General features: G+C 43.2%; 1 protein-coding gene across 3 annotated transcripts; it reads right to left on the bottom strand.

Moving 5' to 3' along the window:
• Positions 1-97: 97 nt before the first annotated feature.
• On the bottom strand, positions 98-15687 carry spata13 (spermatogenesis associated 13). 3 transcript variants are annotated; one of them, XM_037078723.1, is made up of 13 exons: positions 15194-15687; positions 8245-9771; positions 5493-5951; positions 4673-4817; positions 4359-4489; positions 3896-4075; positions 2938-3117; positions 2555-2734; positions 2215-2447; positions 1639-1768; positions 1123-1498; positions 905-979; positions 98-797 (listed from the first exon to the last, which is right to left on the bottom strand). In XM_037078723.1, exons 1-13 carry the CDS (start codon positions 15200-15202, stop codon positions 616-618), a joined length of 3807 nt encoding a protein of 1268 aa, XP_036934618.1. In that variant the 5' UTR covers positions 15203-15687; the 3' UTR covers positions 98-615. The 3 variants fall into 3 exon arrangements, with proteins under 3 accessions (XP_036934618.1, XP_036934619.1, XP_036934620.1); XM_037078724.1 differs by lacking the exons at positions 8245-9771; positions 15194-15687 and adding an exon at positions 6418-6729; XM_037078725.1 differs by lacking the exons at positions 4673-4817; positions 5493-5951; positions 8245-9771; positions 15194-15687 and having other exon boundaries at positions 4225-4364.
• Between the last annotated feature and the right edge of the window lie 338 nt (positions 15688-16025).

The following is a 16025-nucleotide window of genomic DNA, read 5'->3' as shown; positions in this document are numbered from 1 at the left end:
ATAACTGAAATAAATTAAAAGGTCTACTGTATTTGCTAAGGCAAAAAAACAACCAAAAACTGGTTAGGCTGCATAAGCAAACAGAATTCTCCTTAGGCATGTTTGTACAAGAGTTTTATTTACAGTGTTAACAGGGAAGGTGAAAGTGTCAGTTAATTTATCCTCTGGCTGTTCTGTGCTCAGAGTTGACAGACTCGCGACAAAAAAAGGGTCCAGCCTTTGTGAAATAAACTAAAACCATGTTTGTCAGTGTAAAAGCTGAATATACATCGTCATCATAATCAACATAAAAACCTCTTTCAGCTGGAATTAATAAGTCAAAGGGGTGGGACTCTCTTTGAGTGAGCAGCATCTTCAAACACACTAACAAAATGGACAGGGTCAGCATTTTAACACTTTCATCATGCCCTTTCCAAATTGTAGGCACTGAACTTCAACATGTGACAAAAACAGACATGTAGAAAACAAACACGAGGCAAAAAAACAGAACTTGACAGTACATTCACAGGCAGGAAAATACAGGAAAAAATAAAGTGTTCTTTGAGTCTTCAGGACAGTTTTAGGCGTGCTCTGAACATGCACAGGGGGAGGGGGGAAGATGAGTGACCAAAAGCCTCATTTCCTGAAAAAGGCATTGCGAGTGATGCTGTACAACAGGTGATAAGGCTTTCGTTTTGGGGGCTCGGCCAGTGAAAAGACCTGCTGCTGAGGCACGCTGGTTGGAATGGTGATGTGACGCTGGTGAAGTGGGTGCAGGTTTTGGTGGTGTGGTGGAACAGAACCAGAGTAACCAATGGCTAAAAGGTGAACAGGTCAAACAAAACAAAAAATTACAAATGAAAATCAAAAACTGAACTGACTTGATATCAGTGGCTGAGCAGCATGAAGTGAGATATTTCCTTACTTTTACTCTTCCCGTGTTTGGCTCTTCTTGCGTTAACAATGGCCTGTTTTCTTTGCTCTTCACTGATCTCCATGCCTACCAAGAAACACACACAAATACACCTTCAGGTCAAAATATTTCCCACCCCTCCCTTCGTCAAGCAACCTCTTCACCTTTTGTTTGACATCTACCCACAGGAGCTGTTTTGCATCACGAATGAGAGGAATTCCAGGACTCACCCATCTCTTGGTCTTCCTTGACTCTGTATCTCTCCTTGGCAAAGGCCTGTAACCACCTCTGCTTGTCCTGAGCCTTCTTGCAGCACAACACACAAATAAACTCCAAAGTGTTGGCGTTGCGCAGACGCAGAGCATTCCTCAGGGTCAGGCCAAGGTCTTGGTCCCGTCCGTCGGGCACATCCACCACCTCGGTCTGGTCCATATCCAGCCGTCCACGGAAGTGGAGCAGATCTCTGCGCAGGACGTCTTTTTTACAGAAGACTAACTGGTGGTCAAACAGGAAGAAGCTGCGCTGTTGCATTTTGCCTTGCCGGACAACTCGAGTCAACTCACCAGAGTGGATCAGCTCTGAACTGCGTTCGAGCACATTGGACCCCTGCAGCAAAACATTAAGATACAGAGTCGAAAGATTTATACAATATAGCTAATATTCTCTAGGTTGGCAAAACACATAGCCTTTACATGAAATTTATAACCTAGGTAAAATGTCAAAGAATATTGATCATCTTTCATCACCTCCCAATGCAGAATGGCCACCTGCCAGTGAGCAATGGTGTCGATACTCTCCAGTCGTCTTTTCCTCTCATTTATCAGACTGGCCACATTCTTCATAGCCTCGTATGCTTTGCTCACTCCGCTGTAGTCACTGCAATAAATCAGCAAAGGAGCAATAAGGATATGGTCCACCTTAGACATTTAACTGATAGAGAGGACATTTCCATTTACAGTAAGTAATGAAAAAGTAAGTCATCAAGCTATTGGGACCACATGACTTCTTAATTTTAAGATGAAATGCTTCTGAATATCAAGCAGATCCCTGTTATCGCAGATAAGATGATGAACAAACTGACCATTGATACATATTGAAGTGCTTAATGTTAGCTAATGCTATATACTGTAAGTATGATTGTGGCTACTTGCTCATAGCTCTCATTGTACAGCCAATGAAAAGTAATTCTGCAGATATATGAAACAGCTTTGTTGAGCCAAATTATCTTTATTATGTGATTAACTAACATTTCAGGTGGTTGGAGAGGTGAATGTGTCCAAGTGTAGTGTAATTAGTGAAGTTTTGAATCTCCGGAGCATTACCTGTGGTCTTTGGGGGTGTACTTAAGCAGCTCTCCCAGCTGCAGGGGGTATTTACAGATCTTCTGGACAGGTGTGAGCAAGAAACCTGAAATGGAAATGTTGATCATCTGCTGGAGGAGCCGGCAGGCCTCAAAGAAATGCTTATATTTGCCCAACTTCATGAGGCGCTGCAGCTCAGCACAGGCTGCAGGATGAGTGTTACAGTAGTCAGAGTAGATAGAGAAACCCTCTCCCTTCAAGACAAAAAAAGGAGAACATTTCAAAGACATTTCAGAGCCGCTGAATCAGGTGAATAAATGAGCTGCACAGTGACTAAGTGAGTTGGAGGATGATTTGATACCTGCAAGAGAAAACAAGAGCCTATTTCACTGAGATGTGGTTCATCTTTGTTGTACTTCTTCTCCAGGTCTTTGAGAAACTGCCTCTGAAACCTGTAGATGTCCTCTATGTTGCTGAAGATGGTTTTCAACTGCAGCTCGGTAAACATGTCAGGGTGTTTACGGCACTGACGGATGTAGCCCTGGAAGTTAAACAAAACCAGCATGCGGACTATTGAAAACAATGCAAATACTGACCAACAGGAGGTGCTGGAAGGTTGAGTCATTTCTAAAACACAAATACAGCTTATTCTAAACATTTATCAGACTGTAGGACTGCTTAAGGATTAATATGAAGGATAAATGACAGAAGCAGAAGCCCTAGACTTAAATGTTGAGGCCGTACCTCACAGATGTCCCTTAGGTGCTTGATGTAGATGCGTTCAGTATTCATGATTTCCTGAACCACATTAGTTCTCATCTGCTCCTTGTGCTGAGCGCTGTGTGTGTCCCTGGGAGTTGGATCCTCCTGGTCCGCTACACTCTCCACACTCTCTGCACTGGAGTCCTCCTGGTTAACTCGCACCTGAAATACATCGACCACATCAATGAACGGGACCTTCAAAACAGCAATTATCATATCTAGTCTCCACTGGAGCTTGGTTCATTGTCTTGATTAATCAGTTAGTTGTTTGGTCCGTAAAATGTCCGAAATTGTTTTGATCAGTGTCTCCCAGAGCTCAAGGTGGTACTCTAAAATGTCTTCTTTTGTCGACAACCCAAAGATTTTTAGTTTGCTGTCAGAGGAGTAAAGAAACCAGAATATATTTATATTTAAGCTCGAATCAGAAAAGTTTTTCTTTATTCTATTTATTCTTTATTTAACAGTTGACAACTTCAACCGATTAATCCTTGCTGCGCTCGTCTCCACAGTATCAAACAAATAAAAAAAATTATATCCTTGACACATTTGTGTTTCAATTCAGCTCATAAGCAAAATAAATATAAATGTAGAACAAAAGCTATTTAAACAAAAGATTAAGATCTACTTCACATCACTGCGGTAACAAGTTTTCTAGCTCGTTTGGCAACATTGATTCAGCTCCAAGCAATTACACAGCAGATGCCTATCTGCCAATCAACTAACTTTACCATGGTTACCACAGCAGACCTAATTAAGACTCAACTGTCAATCAGCTTTGGTCACCATAGAAACCAGTTGAATTTCTGAGGGCTGAACACTTCCGCACGCACTGTTCAGAAGGCTGGCAAGGTTTGTTTGGAGCTGAGCCAGTTTACAAGTCTTTTCTGTGCTGCTGGAGAGCAAACATGCGTCCGACATGGAGGTCAGAAAGTCCACTTACCCTCACAAAGCTGGAGGGGAACCAGGCCTCCCTGTCAGCCACCCTGCCCCACCACCAGTCCGTATGCGAGGCATCCAGGACACGGATAACGTCCCCAGCTTTGAAGGCCAGCTCCTGCTCCCCCATGGTCACATGGTCCCAGAGAGCCTCAGCGTACACGGTGTGGCCCGAGCTAATCCACTGAGTAGCACACACACACAGATAAGATAAAGATACAATTACATGCAGCCTAAGCCCATGTCTAACATGTACGATTATGTCTAGACTTAAGGACACTGCAGTGGTTGTCTGTTCTGTTTAACTCTGGCAAACCATCTTAAAACACACACCAGAACATTTTCACATGGCTGCTCACGAGGCATGTTTATGAAAAGATACATGTTGCATCATAAATTTAATGCGCATTCTTGGAGATGATGTATGCAAGTGTTGCAACGTGACGAGCTCCCCTCCTCAGCCTCACCTCGTTGAGCACAGAGAGCTCCACCCCCGGCTGGAGGTAGGGCGTGACATCAGTGAGTTCATCAAAGCTGCCCTCCTCCTCCTCTTCACTCACGCTGTCATCAAGTGTCACCGAGCACTCAGACGTACCCTCTGCAACATATGCACAGAGCTGAAAACCTTCTGACAAGACTCGGACAATCCAGTAAACAAGCCACAGATACCCACACCTTGCTCCACACAAACATTCTCACTCTAACACACTTATTGACATTCCCAGACTCTGCTTTCCCACACACATAAAATAAGACATCCACAATAACCCCCAGTTCTCACCACTGAGCACTCTGTGGAGCTTGCGCCGTCCAACGCGGTCCAATCCGATTGGGGTGCTCTGGGAGAGTACGGAGGGGCGAAACCTGGCTGACACTGCTCTGTAGGGGGGCACCTGGTGTGAGGGGATGGGCGGCCGAGACAGGGACTGCAGAGAGGGCAAGTAGAAACGTCCAAGGATTGAGGAAACTTACCTGCTTTTGTGATACATGACACTCATAAACAAGAGCATGATCAATTATTTTGATCTTGATTTCATTTTTTTTCCCCTTAAAAAGGTGGTTGCTCAAATGTATTATTTGGTTGACAGCCCAAAGGTATTCAAAACATTGAATCTCTGAGGGAAGGAACAAGACAATATTCACTTTAAGTAGCTGGAATCAGAATTTGGACTTTTTAAACTTACAATTGTTTAATAGTTGACAACTAGTCAACAGCTCAGAAAATGTATAATCAGGAACTTTGTTGTGTTCCCCCAACCCCACTTTCTATAACCATAATCCACCACTCATGGGGGTGGCACTGGCAGGAAAATAATGTTCCCTACCTAACAGTGTGGAGGACATACAATATTTTCTTAACACATTAGAAACAACAATTTTGAGCGTTGAGTGTTTAACCATACTTCTAACCATAAATTTCATCATTTAGATTCCATCATCACAGCTAGATAAGCGTGAAGTCATCCTTGTTTCAACACTTGACTGTATACAACAGTATTTCTAGTTTGTAAACTGTAGCTAAGAGTTCAAGTAGGCAAGCAGGCACTTCTTCCAAAAACTGTATGCTTCTAGTAGGTTTAAACTTGTAAGTAAGGGCTTACAGAAGGAAGGCGCTCATCCTTTTCCTCAGCATCAGGTGGGAACAGATCCCCAACTCCTATCACTGAGATTGGCCGGTGCCTCAAGCCCTGAAAGTCTCCATTCATGTTACAGCTCTCAGGGCTCTCTCCACTCGCACACATGTCATCACCACTGCTGTCTTTATGCAGTGATGCATTTGCTGTCCTTTCTTCCGCACGCAGCTCTCTAGCTTCCTCAGGAATGGAGTGCTTCCTGGAAAGGAGCTGCCCATAGTCAGAGATTGGCCGAGGCCTCGGGCGCCCACTCCTTCGTCTTGGCTTGATAGCGGATTCTTGTGTGGAAGATGTGGGGGATGGATCTGTGGGTGATGTGGATGACTCCGAGAGGCCTGTTGGAGAGATCGGAGGGGTGCTGCTGGCTATTGGAGAGACATCCTCTGTTTGGAAAAGTGCCTCTTGGCCTTGTTTGTCTGATGTCACCTATGGAAAAAGTTCAAAACTCAATAAGGATAATGACATTGACTCTCCCCTGTTCAACGACCTGTGATGTACAGAGATGAAGAACATATTGTCTGCATGGAAGAACATCAGTTAATCAGAAACAGAGCAAAATGGTGCTGCAAGTCATAAAAGCTCCAACTAGAAGCAACTGTCATGGTTGGATGTCAAGGCTGAACACCAAGAATCAGGGTGAAACTATTCAAATGAACTTTATCAGGATTCTCGTGAGAAACTTTATTATCATGAGAAAGCAGAGATTGGCTCCACATACTGAATACAACAAACCCCTCTGCTTATCAAGTTCAAACAACAGAAATTGCACAAATATCCAACAATTAAATGTTATCATACTTTATGTATTGTACAGTCAACGGTCAAATATTGGCTAACGGTTACTCATTTGTTGCTCTAAGTCTGTTAGTCAGCCAGCTATATCAAAACTCACCTCTTGGTTTTCTCGATCGGGGTCTGGTCCCCGGCATATACACTGGAAAGGCATACAGTGGACTAGCACCATTGTCAAACACTCACAATCACAGACTGGCCTGTTTCTCCGAGGCAGAGTCCCCAAAAATTGTTTCAAGGCTAGTAAAAGTCACTTGATTTCTAAAGTAAACAAATCTGATTATTCTGCCACATTTTCACAAGCAAAATCCTCCTCTTAAACAAAAACACATTGTACTATGACCGTGTGTTTATGGTCCTGTCTGCTTGGTGGTGCTGCTAGCTGTCCCAGGCCCAGTGTCCATGGTGCTGGACTTTGATCCACTGGGTTTCAAGCTGGAGGGGGAGACGTGAGGCGGCGACATACTCACTCAAAGCTACCTACCCCTCCCACAGCAACAGGACTACGGAGTCGTTTTTGCGCAAGAACCGCTAATCATAAACAAAGCCTAATCATTAACTCTGACTGTTCCTTCAGCGTGCCTGGGTAGCACAGAACAGCTGGCTTCAGCATGTGACCTTACGACAGCAGAAGTCAGTATATCAAACACAACTGACAGGAAGAGGACATTGAGGAACGGCTATGTCGTTATTTATTTGACACTGAAGGGGACTTTGGACAGACACACATACGCACGCACGCCTGCATGCACACACACAGGGCTAGTTTTTTTAGCATACAAGCCCAAGTATAACACTGACAAGACAACTTATCTCAGTGAGTTAGAATCATGCCAGATTCAAAGATCGCTTCATAAAATCACAACTTGGAGGTGTGATGCCTCACTTCCTAAGACAAGGGTCAATGCCATTCCTCTGGAGTTGACACCCATTGATGATCATGCTGTTTTAGATTATTTCTTCTGTTTTTCAGAACTTCCTTCCTCTTTGAACCTGTACAGAAAGCCTGTTATCTAATGATTTCCAATTCTGTGTTTCTAAGTCAATGATAAAAGTGTGACTAATGTGTGATAGTGTGAAACATTTTCAGTACCCTTTATTCATCTGTAGACAGTTGAAAACTTGCAAATCAATAAAGATTACACCCTAGTCTGATGTCATTGTTTCACACATCCTGCACTGTATCAGAAAACCTGCATCTTCCTGTGCCAACAGAGTGTTGCAGGGATTAAGGATTTTTGCAGGCCAAACTGGCCATGGCATTTATGTATTGGATTTTGGATTATTGGAGAAAATAGGCTCTGTGGCAGAACACAACTCACAAATGAACACCACTTTTATGATTTTAAAGTGCAATTGCAATCAGCAGAACTGAAAAGCTAATAATAGGCTATCAAACTACACCATGGTCACTTGAATTTAATGTCACTGAAACTAAGCTTCAGATTACCCTATACTAAGCACATTACACATTGATAAATACAAGCAAAAAAGTTTGATTTAGAATAGTTTGCAAGTAAAGTGAGTAAATTAGTTTATTGTTCCTAATGTCCCCAACAATCTCCGTAGCTTCCTTTACCCACTTGTTAGCAACCAGCTTTTTTTTAAGACTCATAAAAGCTTCACAATTTATCTGTGGAATTTTCACTGATATATTTTATGTCATTGAAGCATGACAATCTCTTAGGCTTCTGTTAATCACAGACTTTACTGAAGGCATCTAACCAAAAACCTATTAAAAAAATAATCCAGCAACATCCAAACAAAGGAAGTGGAGGTGCAAAAACTAATTTCCAAATTTCAGGACTCATTCCTGCAACAATCTATATACATTTTGAAACAAGTAAAGCAATACTGACTGCCAACAGAAACGAGACAATGTAATTGTGCAACCTGTCATCTTATGCACACGATTTTACTCCCTTACCTGGTTTGATAGCGCAGTGACCTCTGACTGTTCTTGCTGTTGTGAAGGCTCTTTTTGGCTGAGTGGAGATGAATCATATTCTGCTGCATTTGTTGTGGCAACAGAAATGCCGGGTAAAGTTGGTCCTGTTCTCTCTGGGGGCTCCACAGAAACTGGGCTGATGAGGACCTGGTGCTGCTGTGAGCTGACGTCGTTTTCAGGCTGAGAGTGAACCAGAGGGGTGTGTTCAACAGACAGGACCCGGGCTCTGACTGGTGAGGGTCGGCGCTGTCGCTCGCTGGTTGTTAGGCAAGGCACACGGCGGGAGTAGTCGTCATGGAGACGGCTCAGGGGTGACATGAGAGATGGAGAGGTGGGGCTGGGAGAGGGACTCCGCCTGCGTCGGACAGTCAGGTCAGTCATGCTGCCCACTAGCTTTAGCATCGGCCCCTTGGTCTTCACAGGGCTCTTCTTGCGGCTAACAGCGCGGCCCCGGAAGTCGACTGAGGAGGCGCTGGCCGTCCTATGGATGCTTGGTGTCCCGTTTGATGTGCTAGTCCCCTGGCTGTCTTCCTCTGGCGAAGGAGGCCCCGGAGATGTGGCTTTGCGTCTGAAAGGTGCCTTAAATATGTGAATATTTTCTGCACTTTTGCTCAGTCTGCTCAGCACCTTCACATTTGTTTGTTTATTAGCGTTCTCTATTTGGGCATTCGCCTCAGAGATCTGATTGGCTTTCTGACTGCCCGTAGCTGCATTTGTGCTTCTTCCTGCTAATCTCCCATTCCCCGTGTCAAGTAAAGAGATGCGTCCTGCTCCGTACGCCCTCCTGATACTCCTGGAGAAACGCGTGTTGCGTGTGAGTCCATCTCCTTCATCATTTTCCTCATCGTCGTAATCCTCAATATCCGATCCACACTGGGTCATCACATTTCCATTAGGCACACTATATCCTTCTGAAAACTTGAAATGATCTGTTGCATCATCTGGACCAGAGTCAGTGTTGGCCACAGTAGTGCCATTAGCCATGTCTTGAATCGCTGAAGGGACAGGCTCTCCATCGCTGTTGACTGCCCCTCTACTCTGTATACCCTGGAGCACAGAGGAGCGGAGCTTTTTAAAGGAGTCCACAACAGCCAGTCCTGAAAGTCCTGACCAAGACTGGGGGCCACTGTTGCTGCCACTGATGTTAGTAGAGGTGGAGCCATCAGTGGTTGGACTGAGAGAAGGCACAGGGCCCTTCTTTGAGTTAGAAAAAAGCTTCATAATTCTTGCAGAGTAAGGCTTTCCCTCAGGTTGACCTATAACAGGGTTGGACCAGGCGGAGGAGTTGATGCCGTTTAATCTGTTCTCATCAGGGCCTCCAGTCATCGGCTGTACTTGGGCACCACACCCAGACAGCAGATATGGGACTGCACTTCCGTCAGCACGACTATGGAAAGGGTATATATCACTGAGGGGTCGATTTCGGGTCAGTGGGTCAGCTTTAGAGTTGAGGATGCACGGGAGAGGGTCTTCGCTTGTGGACAAGACCCTGTCCTTTTGTTCTGCCTGCAAACCAAACAGATACACTTTTAGGATGTGAAAGAATCCACTGCTCTATTCACAGGTTGCTATGAAGAAAATAAATCTGATTGATTGGATAGAGACAGATGCTTTTTCAGGGAACACAACAGAGAGATGCAGATAAAAAGAATGATGAATGTCTTTACTGTGTGCACAGGGTCCAGAGGAGTGAGACATCTTACACTGAGAACAGTACATGCATTTGTCCTTGGTGCTGTATTTCCATGTCCAAGGAGAGCTGAGGCCCAGGTTGGGGAGGTGTTGTGCTAAGTTCAGTTTTATGTGAGTGTGTATGTGTGTGATTCAGGGCAGCGGCTAATGCAGCTGAGTCTTTGAAGTGGGGCTTTGCGAGCGTGACTAAGCAATGAAACTTGCTAATCCATTGTGATTAATGTAATAAATTGCCTGGTTTTCTCCAAATTACGTAGATGATGAGGTGATTGTAGGGAGAGGGTGGTGGTGTGGTTGTCAAACCAGTGACACAGTTCAACTTTTTACCCTAATAGACAGAGAAGTCCTCATTGTCTATTGTCTACACAGGAATCCTACCAAAATGCCTTTTTTCACAGGGTACATTTAGCTTGTCAAAGTGAGTAAAGCCCAGGCATTACTCATACCATTATTGATTACACTCTTCTATTTAAGTGTCCCAGTAAGCCATGACGGTGTGACAGCAAGCCAGCATGCCGACACTGACAGCCGAATGGAATTCAGCCGTCACTAATTTTACACCTGTGCACTTCAAACTGTGACTGGTCAAAATATCTTCCAGGTCTCTTTTATGACTGGATTCAACAATTTTGTCTGGTGTTTACAAATCCTCCTGTTTCTGTTTTACAGCTTATGATGATATGTGGTTATAATAACATAACATATAATAACATGGTATGAAAACAGACATCATTTCAGAATTTGGTTATTAGGACAAATTGAAAAAAAAGGCTTACTTTCCATATTCCTGGAGGTTTCATCGTTAAATTGATCAATTTTATAAAAAATTTAATTATTTTCACTGTAACACTTTACTTTAACTTCATTTAATATATACAGTGAAAATAAACTATAATGCACTTGTAACAGATATAAGGATATTGTGGTTAGATTATGTGTCAAATTAAAGGCATGCTTTGCAGGATTTAGCAGTTGTTGTTCATAAACACGTCATTAAAAGTTGAAATGTAGTCCCAAACACAGCAAAATAGTAAGAAAATCAGAAAATACAGGCCAAAGGCAGAGTCTCTGCAGACACAGACACTGTCACACACGTATCGTATCGTATAATTGAGAGGAATTCTTTTTGTATGCGTCAATGGCTTAGACCTACATTGTCTTTTGAGTTCTGCCTCATACACCTTTAATGAACAGAATCTTCAATTATTAGAATGACAACTGTGTAATACTATATGATCCTTCTTTATCTGTTTACATACCAGATTCCAGTCATGGTTGCTTCACAGGAGAAGTTTATAACTACATCATCAATATACATTAAAAACTGTACTGTATAAATACACAACAGTGTTATATAAGACCAATTCATTGTTTGTATGCTGCATATAAATACAAGTGTTAAAATAAGGTTTTACAGTCTTCACATCACTGCTGATGGTTTTAGTTCTGATCTGTTCCAGTAAAACTGTCTATTAACATCACAGTCACCCCAAATATTGTGTCAGTATTATTCAGATATTCAACAATGTTGTGTCTTTGTCAGCACTGCTCAGTCCTACCATAAATTGAAGGCATTTTCTAAGCTTTGAGAGGAGTGTTTCCACTGACTGCTATGTACACATGCAGGGAGTTGCAGGATCCTGGAACGTTCCCATACCTCCCGTCCCCATGCATGTTTCAGCAGCAGATGGGCTATCTCCGTCAACTCTGAGGAATCTGCCGTCACTTAAACCAGCTCGTTCCATCACACCAAACACTTATGTAAACGTGGAGCCACCGCTGCCAAGCACCGCTGCTGACAGACAGTAAACAGCCCTCATGAACAATGTGCTGCTTTCAAAGCTATGCTGAATTGTCTTCTTGTACTTTCCTCCTCCTCAGCCACTGAAGAATCATGTTCAGTTAGCAACTGGGAAAATAGACGGGATCAGTTATTCCAATTCCAATTTTCCAAGCAGAAAGATAGGAGATAGGAAAGGAATTTCTACAGCTTGTAGCTGCCAGTAGCTTGTTTTTGTTTTGAATACTCATGTTGTGCTATCAGCCATTCCACCAACTGTGCTTTCCTTCAACACCTTTCTGCCTGCTCCTAAACTTGGCGCCAACTGTCACAGGCCAGTTGGTGTCTACTAATGCTTGGCAGTGCTAGTCAGAGCCAGGCTGACGCAGGTGGTAAATATGGTATTGCACAAAAAGAAAACAGACTTAAAAAAATATCAACAACTCGTATGCAGTACGCTTTATACTCCTATAACTCCACAGTATGTTAGTCTTAGGGATTTTATGGCTTCATGAGCCTTATAATATATAGACTGAATGCATCAATCTCCATGATAGTGTCAGTTCCATGTTGAAATGGCTGGTCTGTTGGCAATCCATAATTACATCTGCAGTTTCCTTACTTATGGAAAGCTTTTTCTTAGCCTGATGGACACAAAAGGTATAAGGTAACTATACTGCACACAACATTTACACAGTAGAGGGATATGTTGAAAGGCATAATGATGCAATTATGAAAACATCTTCAAAGATAGAAGGTCTACATTTTAAGGACTCTTTTCTTTCCTCTATATTTTCTGAAATTACAGAAAAATAAACCATGTAAATAAAATATATATAAATGCAAAGAAAGCATCAACTACCGTACATTCATGTCTACAGCTATGCGAATTGCAACATCCAGAAGAATATTACTCACGTATATGTTTTTATCACGCCCTACTGTCTGTAACTGCAGATCACTTTTACTATATCATCTTTGCTCTGCCTGCACCAAGATCACTGCTGCTCTCCGCCTTCCTCCTGCTACACTGTGGATGGGAGCGGTGCTCTGGAGCCCTGGCCCAGAGTTAATTAAGAGCTCAGGGAGGAGTCCCCCCCCACACACATGGCAGCCAGCTGGAGCCAGCCTCAGATTAGACTCCCAGAGACAAGGATGAACATGCACCTAGATACATAAACATGTATACAGGAGCTTAAAGCATGCACTTCAATAACACATGCATAATTAGTGAGAGCATCCCTTCTCGTAGTGCACACACTCACACACATGCATGCACAAAGCTGAGGAGGGAGGAAGGCACTTAAATCACTGACTCCCTTCCTGTTTGGCTAGAAAACCTGTGTGGTTATGTAAGGATTCATAAATGTGTTGTTTTAAGTGACCTCTTACCCAAAGTTCACCTCTGCAGAGGTATGTCCTGCTTGAGGCTAGGATAAAACTCATTAGGCCAAAATGAACTCAGCATTAAACTGAAAGACCAGCAGATAGGGAGTATCGAGGCAAAATAAGCTCTTCTGTCATTTTCCATTCTCTGGCTTAAGTCTGAGACGGACACAACCACCCCGGAGCATTCCTTTGTAAGCTGTCATTTTACTGTCTCGACAAATGAAAGTTGTGAGGAAGACATACTTCTGAGACAACAGCACATAGTGTTTCAAAGAACAGATTGACTGATTAGCTAAATCAGTTGAGTGAAACTTAAGCTGAACATATGTTCAGGACTGGAGAAAAAGTTTGCTCGATTTCATCTTTCAGGTGAACGAGTTCACTTTGGTGACATGTGGAGAGATGAAGAAACACTTAGACAACATTCAATATCAAATATTTGAATACATATTAAAATCTTTTAAGCTGAACTTATAGTCTTTTGTTCAGGCAAGAGGAAAAGTGTTAGCAAGAACTCTACTTCACGAGTGTGTCGATGGAAGTGTGTTTGTGTGCATATAGGCTATACCTCATACATCCCTGTAATAATCTGATTAGTGGAGCTTTACCAGTCTGTGTCTAGGACTGGTTTCATCTATACATGATAGCCTAATCAGGTAGACAACTAGGCTATTCAGAAGTGACTGAGAGTGACACCCAAAGCCTGTTAACGGCCCACCAGGACTTAACTGTGGAGGGCAATTTGGCCTATGTGTAAAGCACACATTTTAAAAGGGAAATTTAATAAATAAAAGTTTATAATTCCACCAACAGTATTCATAAAAATGTGTCACCTCTGTTGTGGTCATATGATTTTCAAATAGACAACATGTCCCATCAGGATCAAGTGAGCAGTACCAGTTGCCTGGTTAAAGTTTCATATTTGGTCATGACCTATTTCCTCATTTTTTCATCCGGCAGAAAGAAGGAGATTGGGAGTCACCACGCCCCTTTCTATAGAGCGTGGGAAGTACAGGTACCGGCCAAACCAGGGAGTGTCACCACCACTCTCACACAGGCAGCCGCTTACTCACCTGATCTGCTTTGGACTGTCATAGAGACAGACACACAGAAATCTAACACTACACAGGGCACCAGTTTCAGAGAGGACAAAACACCTCTGAGCCTCGTTGTCAACAGTGTAACCTGACAGTGGTGCAACAATAATCAAAAGGCAGCTCCATCAGCTAGCCTCAAATCCACTACTATTACGAAGGATAATGAATCGGAGGCAATCTTAAACATTGCTTCCTGTCAGTTTGAGAGCTTAGAAGTAGTCACAGATCAGAAAATGGATTATTAAAGTTACTTCATTTTTTCTGTGAACACAGGATAAGGTCAGAAACTAAAGACACCCTTGTGAGACAGAATTACAACTGTGTATGAAATAAAGCACTCTAGTGTAAAATTATATTGAAGTTGTCTTCTCCTATTGTAAAAATGATTTTTATATATCCTCTATAAAGCATACATGACCTTTAAGAATGATTGATCCAGATACCACAGCTTAGCTCTAGTGTAAAAGTCCATCATGTGAGCCAAGGACACAGGTTAATTAATTGTGACTACACTGTGTGGATGACTATAGACTCCTAAGGAAGTGTAGCTAAGTTGGACCAAGCTAAGAATGAAGCGGAATCTGACAACAAGGAGCTATGAAAGGGGCTTATACTTACTAAGTAAGCTCAGAAAGAACTCGGGGCCAAACTGCTTATTTATTTCTGCATTAATTAACTTTCTTTGGCCATAAAGCTCTTTGTAGTTGGTGGCCCCCTGCCCCTCCTTCACCAGCTCCCTGCACAGCCTGGCATCTCCCACATCACTATAACAACCACGGCTGTAATGCACTACAATAACCCCCTCTGGTCCCATTTCAAACAAGAACACAAGAGGGGAAATCAATGCAACTGTAATGTGATCCAGGAAGTGTATAAATAATTTAAGTGCATCATTTTTACTTACTGGCTGTGGGAGTCAAACAAAGAGTTACTGCGCAGTTAAAAAAACACACACAAAAATGTTGCTCACCCTGCTCATAGTCGCTGATGTTGTCCTCCTGACCTCCTCTCTCACATCAACAGAGCAGCTGTTTTTGTTGTCTAGCCATAGTGAAACAGCCTGGCTCTTCGCTTGCTGCCTCGTCCACTCCTCGTCCTCTCGCAAAAAACATGTCGGGCACGAAAACAACGAACAAGTGCGCTGCCCCTGCTCGCGAGCTACCACCGCAACATACTGAGACAAACGGCTGGCTGACTTCTTTAACGAACTGTGCTAGCAACTCGAGCTAGCTCACGAGCTCACTGATAAAACTTAATTGCGCAAGCCCCGAGGTTTGTAATTTCGTTTTCACCTACCGGCAAAAAAAACCTTGAAGCAGTCAAACAAGTTCACAAGGCAAACACTGACTCATCTGTTGCCTCCAGAAGAGGCTGAAGAAAAAGCTCACAGTTTGGCCGACGAGTCCAGTTAACAGTTCTTTCTTGGAGGATTGAGCTCGCGAGCATCATTAATGCACTTGTTGCAAGTGTTTGCGGGGGGGCGGGGCTTCGAGAGGTTACTATGGAGGTTACTGGTTGACCGCAGCGTGGCCAATCGCCTAACCGCCAATCACAAGTGAGCAGGTCAGTCCGTGGACCGCAAAACCACGCCCACGGTGGAACGCTCTTCATTGAAAAAAAGAAAGAAAAAAAAAAAACAAAACAGAGAGAGACAATGCAGCTGTGCACTTCCTGCGTTTCTTTGAAGACAAAAAAAGACCGGACCTTCCAGTTATTGTTGCACCGTCTTCCTCGTGCCATGTCAGTGTATCATGACAAGACAATTAATGTGTGCCGTATTTCTGGCGTGGGCGACAATCCCC

The sequence above is a fragment of the Acanthopagrus latus genome, chromosome 19, assembly GCF_904848185.1.
Source record: "Acanthopagrus latus isolate v.2019 chromosome 19, fAcaLat1.1, whole genome shotgun sequence".
NCBI lineage: Eukaryota > Metazoa > Chordata > Actinopteri > Spariformes > Sparidae > Acanthopagrus > Acanthopagrus latus.
This window is presented reverse-complemented; position numbering and strand designations above follow the sequence as displayed.

What these genes read in the sequence shown, in the direction of transcription:
- spata13 (XM_037078723.1), bottom strand. An exon ending in TCACTGCGCTATCAAACCAG is followed by an intron (nt 5,952 to 8,244) that starts GTAAGGGAGTAA and finishes CTTTTTCCATAG; the next exon opens with GTGACATCAGACAAACAAGG. An exon ending in CAAGGAAGACCAAGAGATGG is followed by an intron (nt 980 to 1,122) that starts GTGAGTCCTGGA and finishes GTTTCTTGGTAG; the next exon opens with GCATGGAGATCAGTGAAGAG.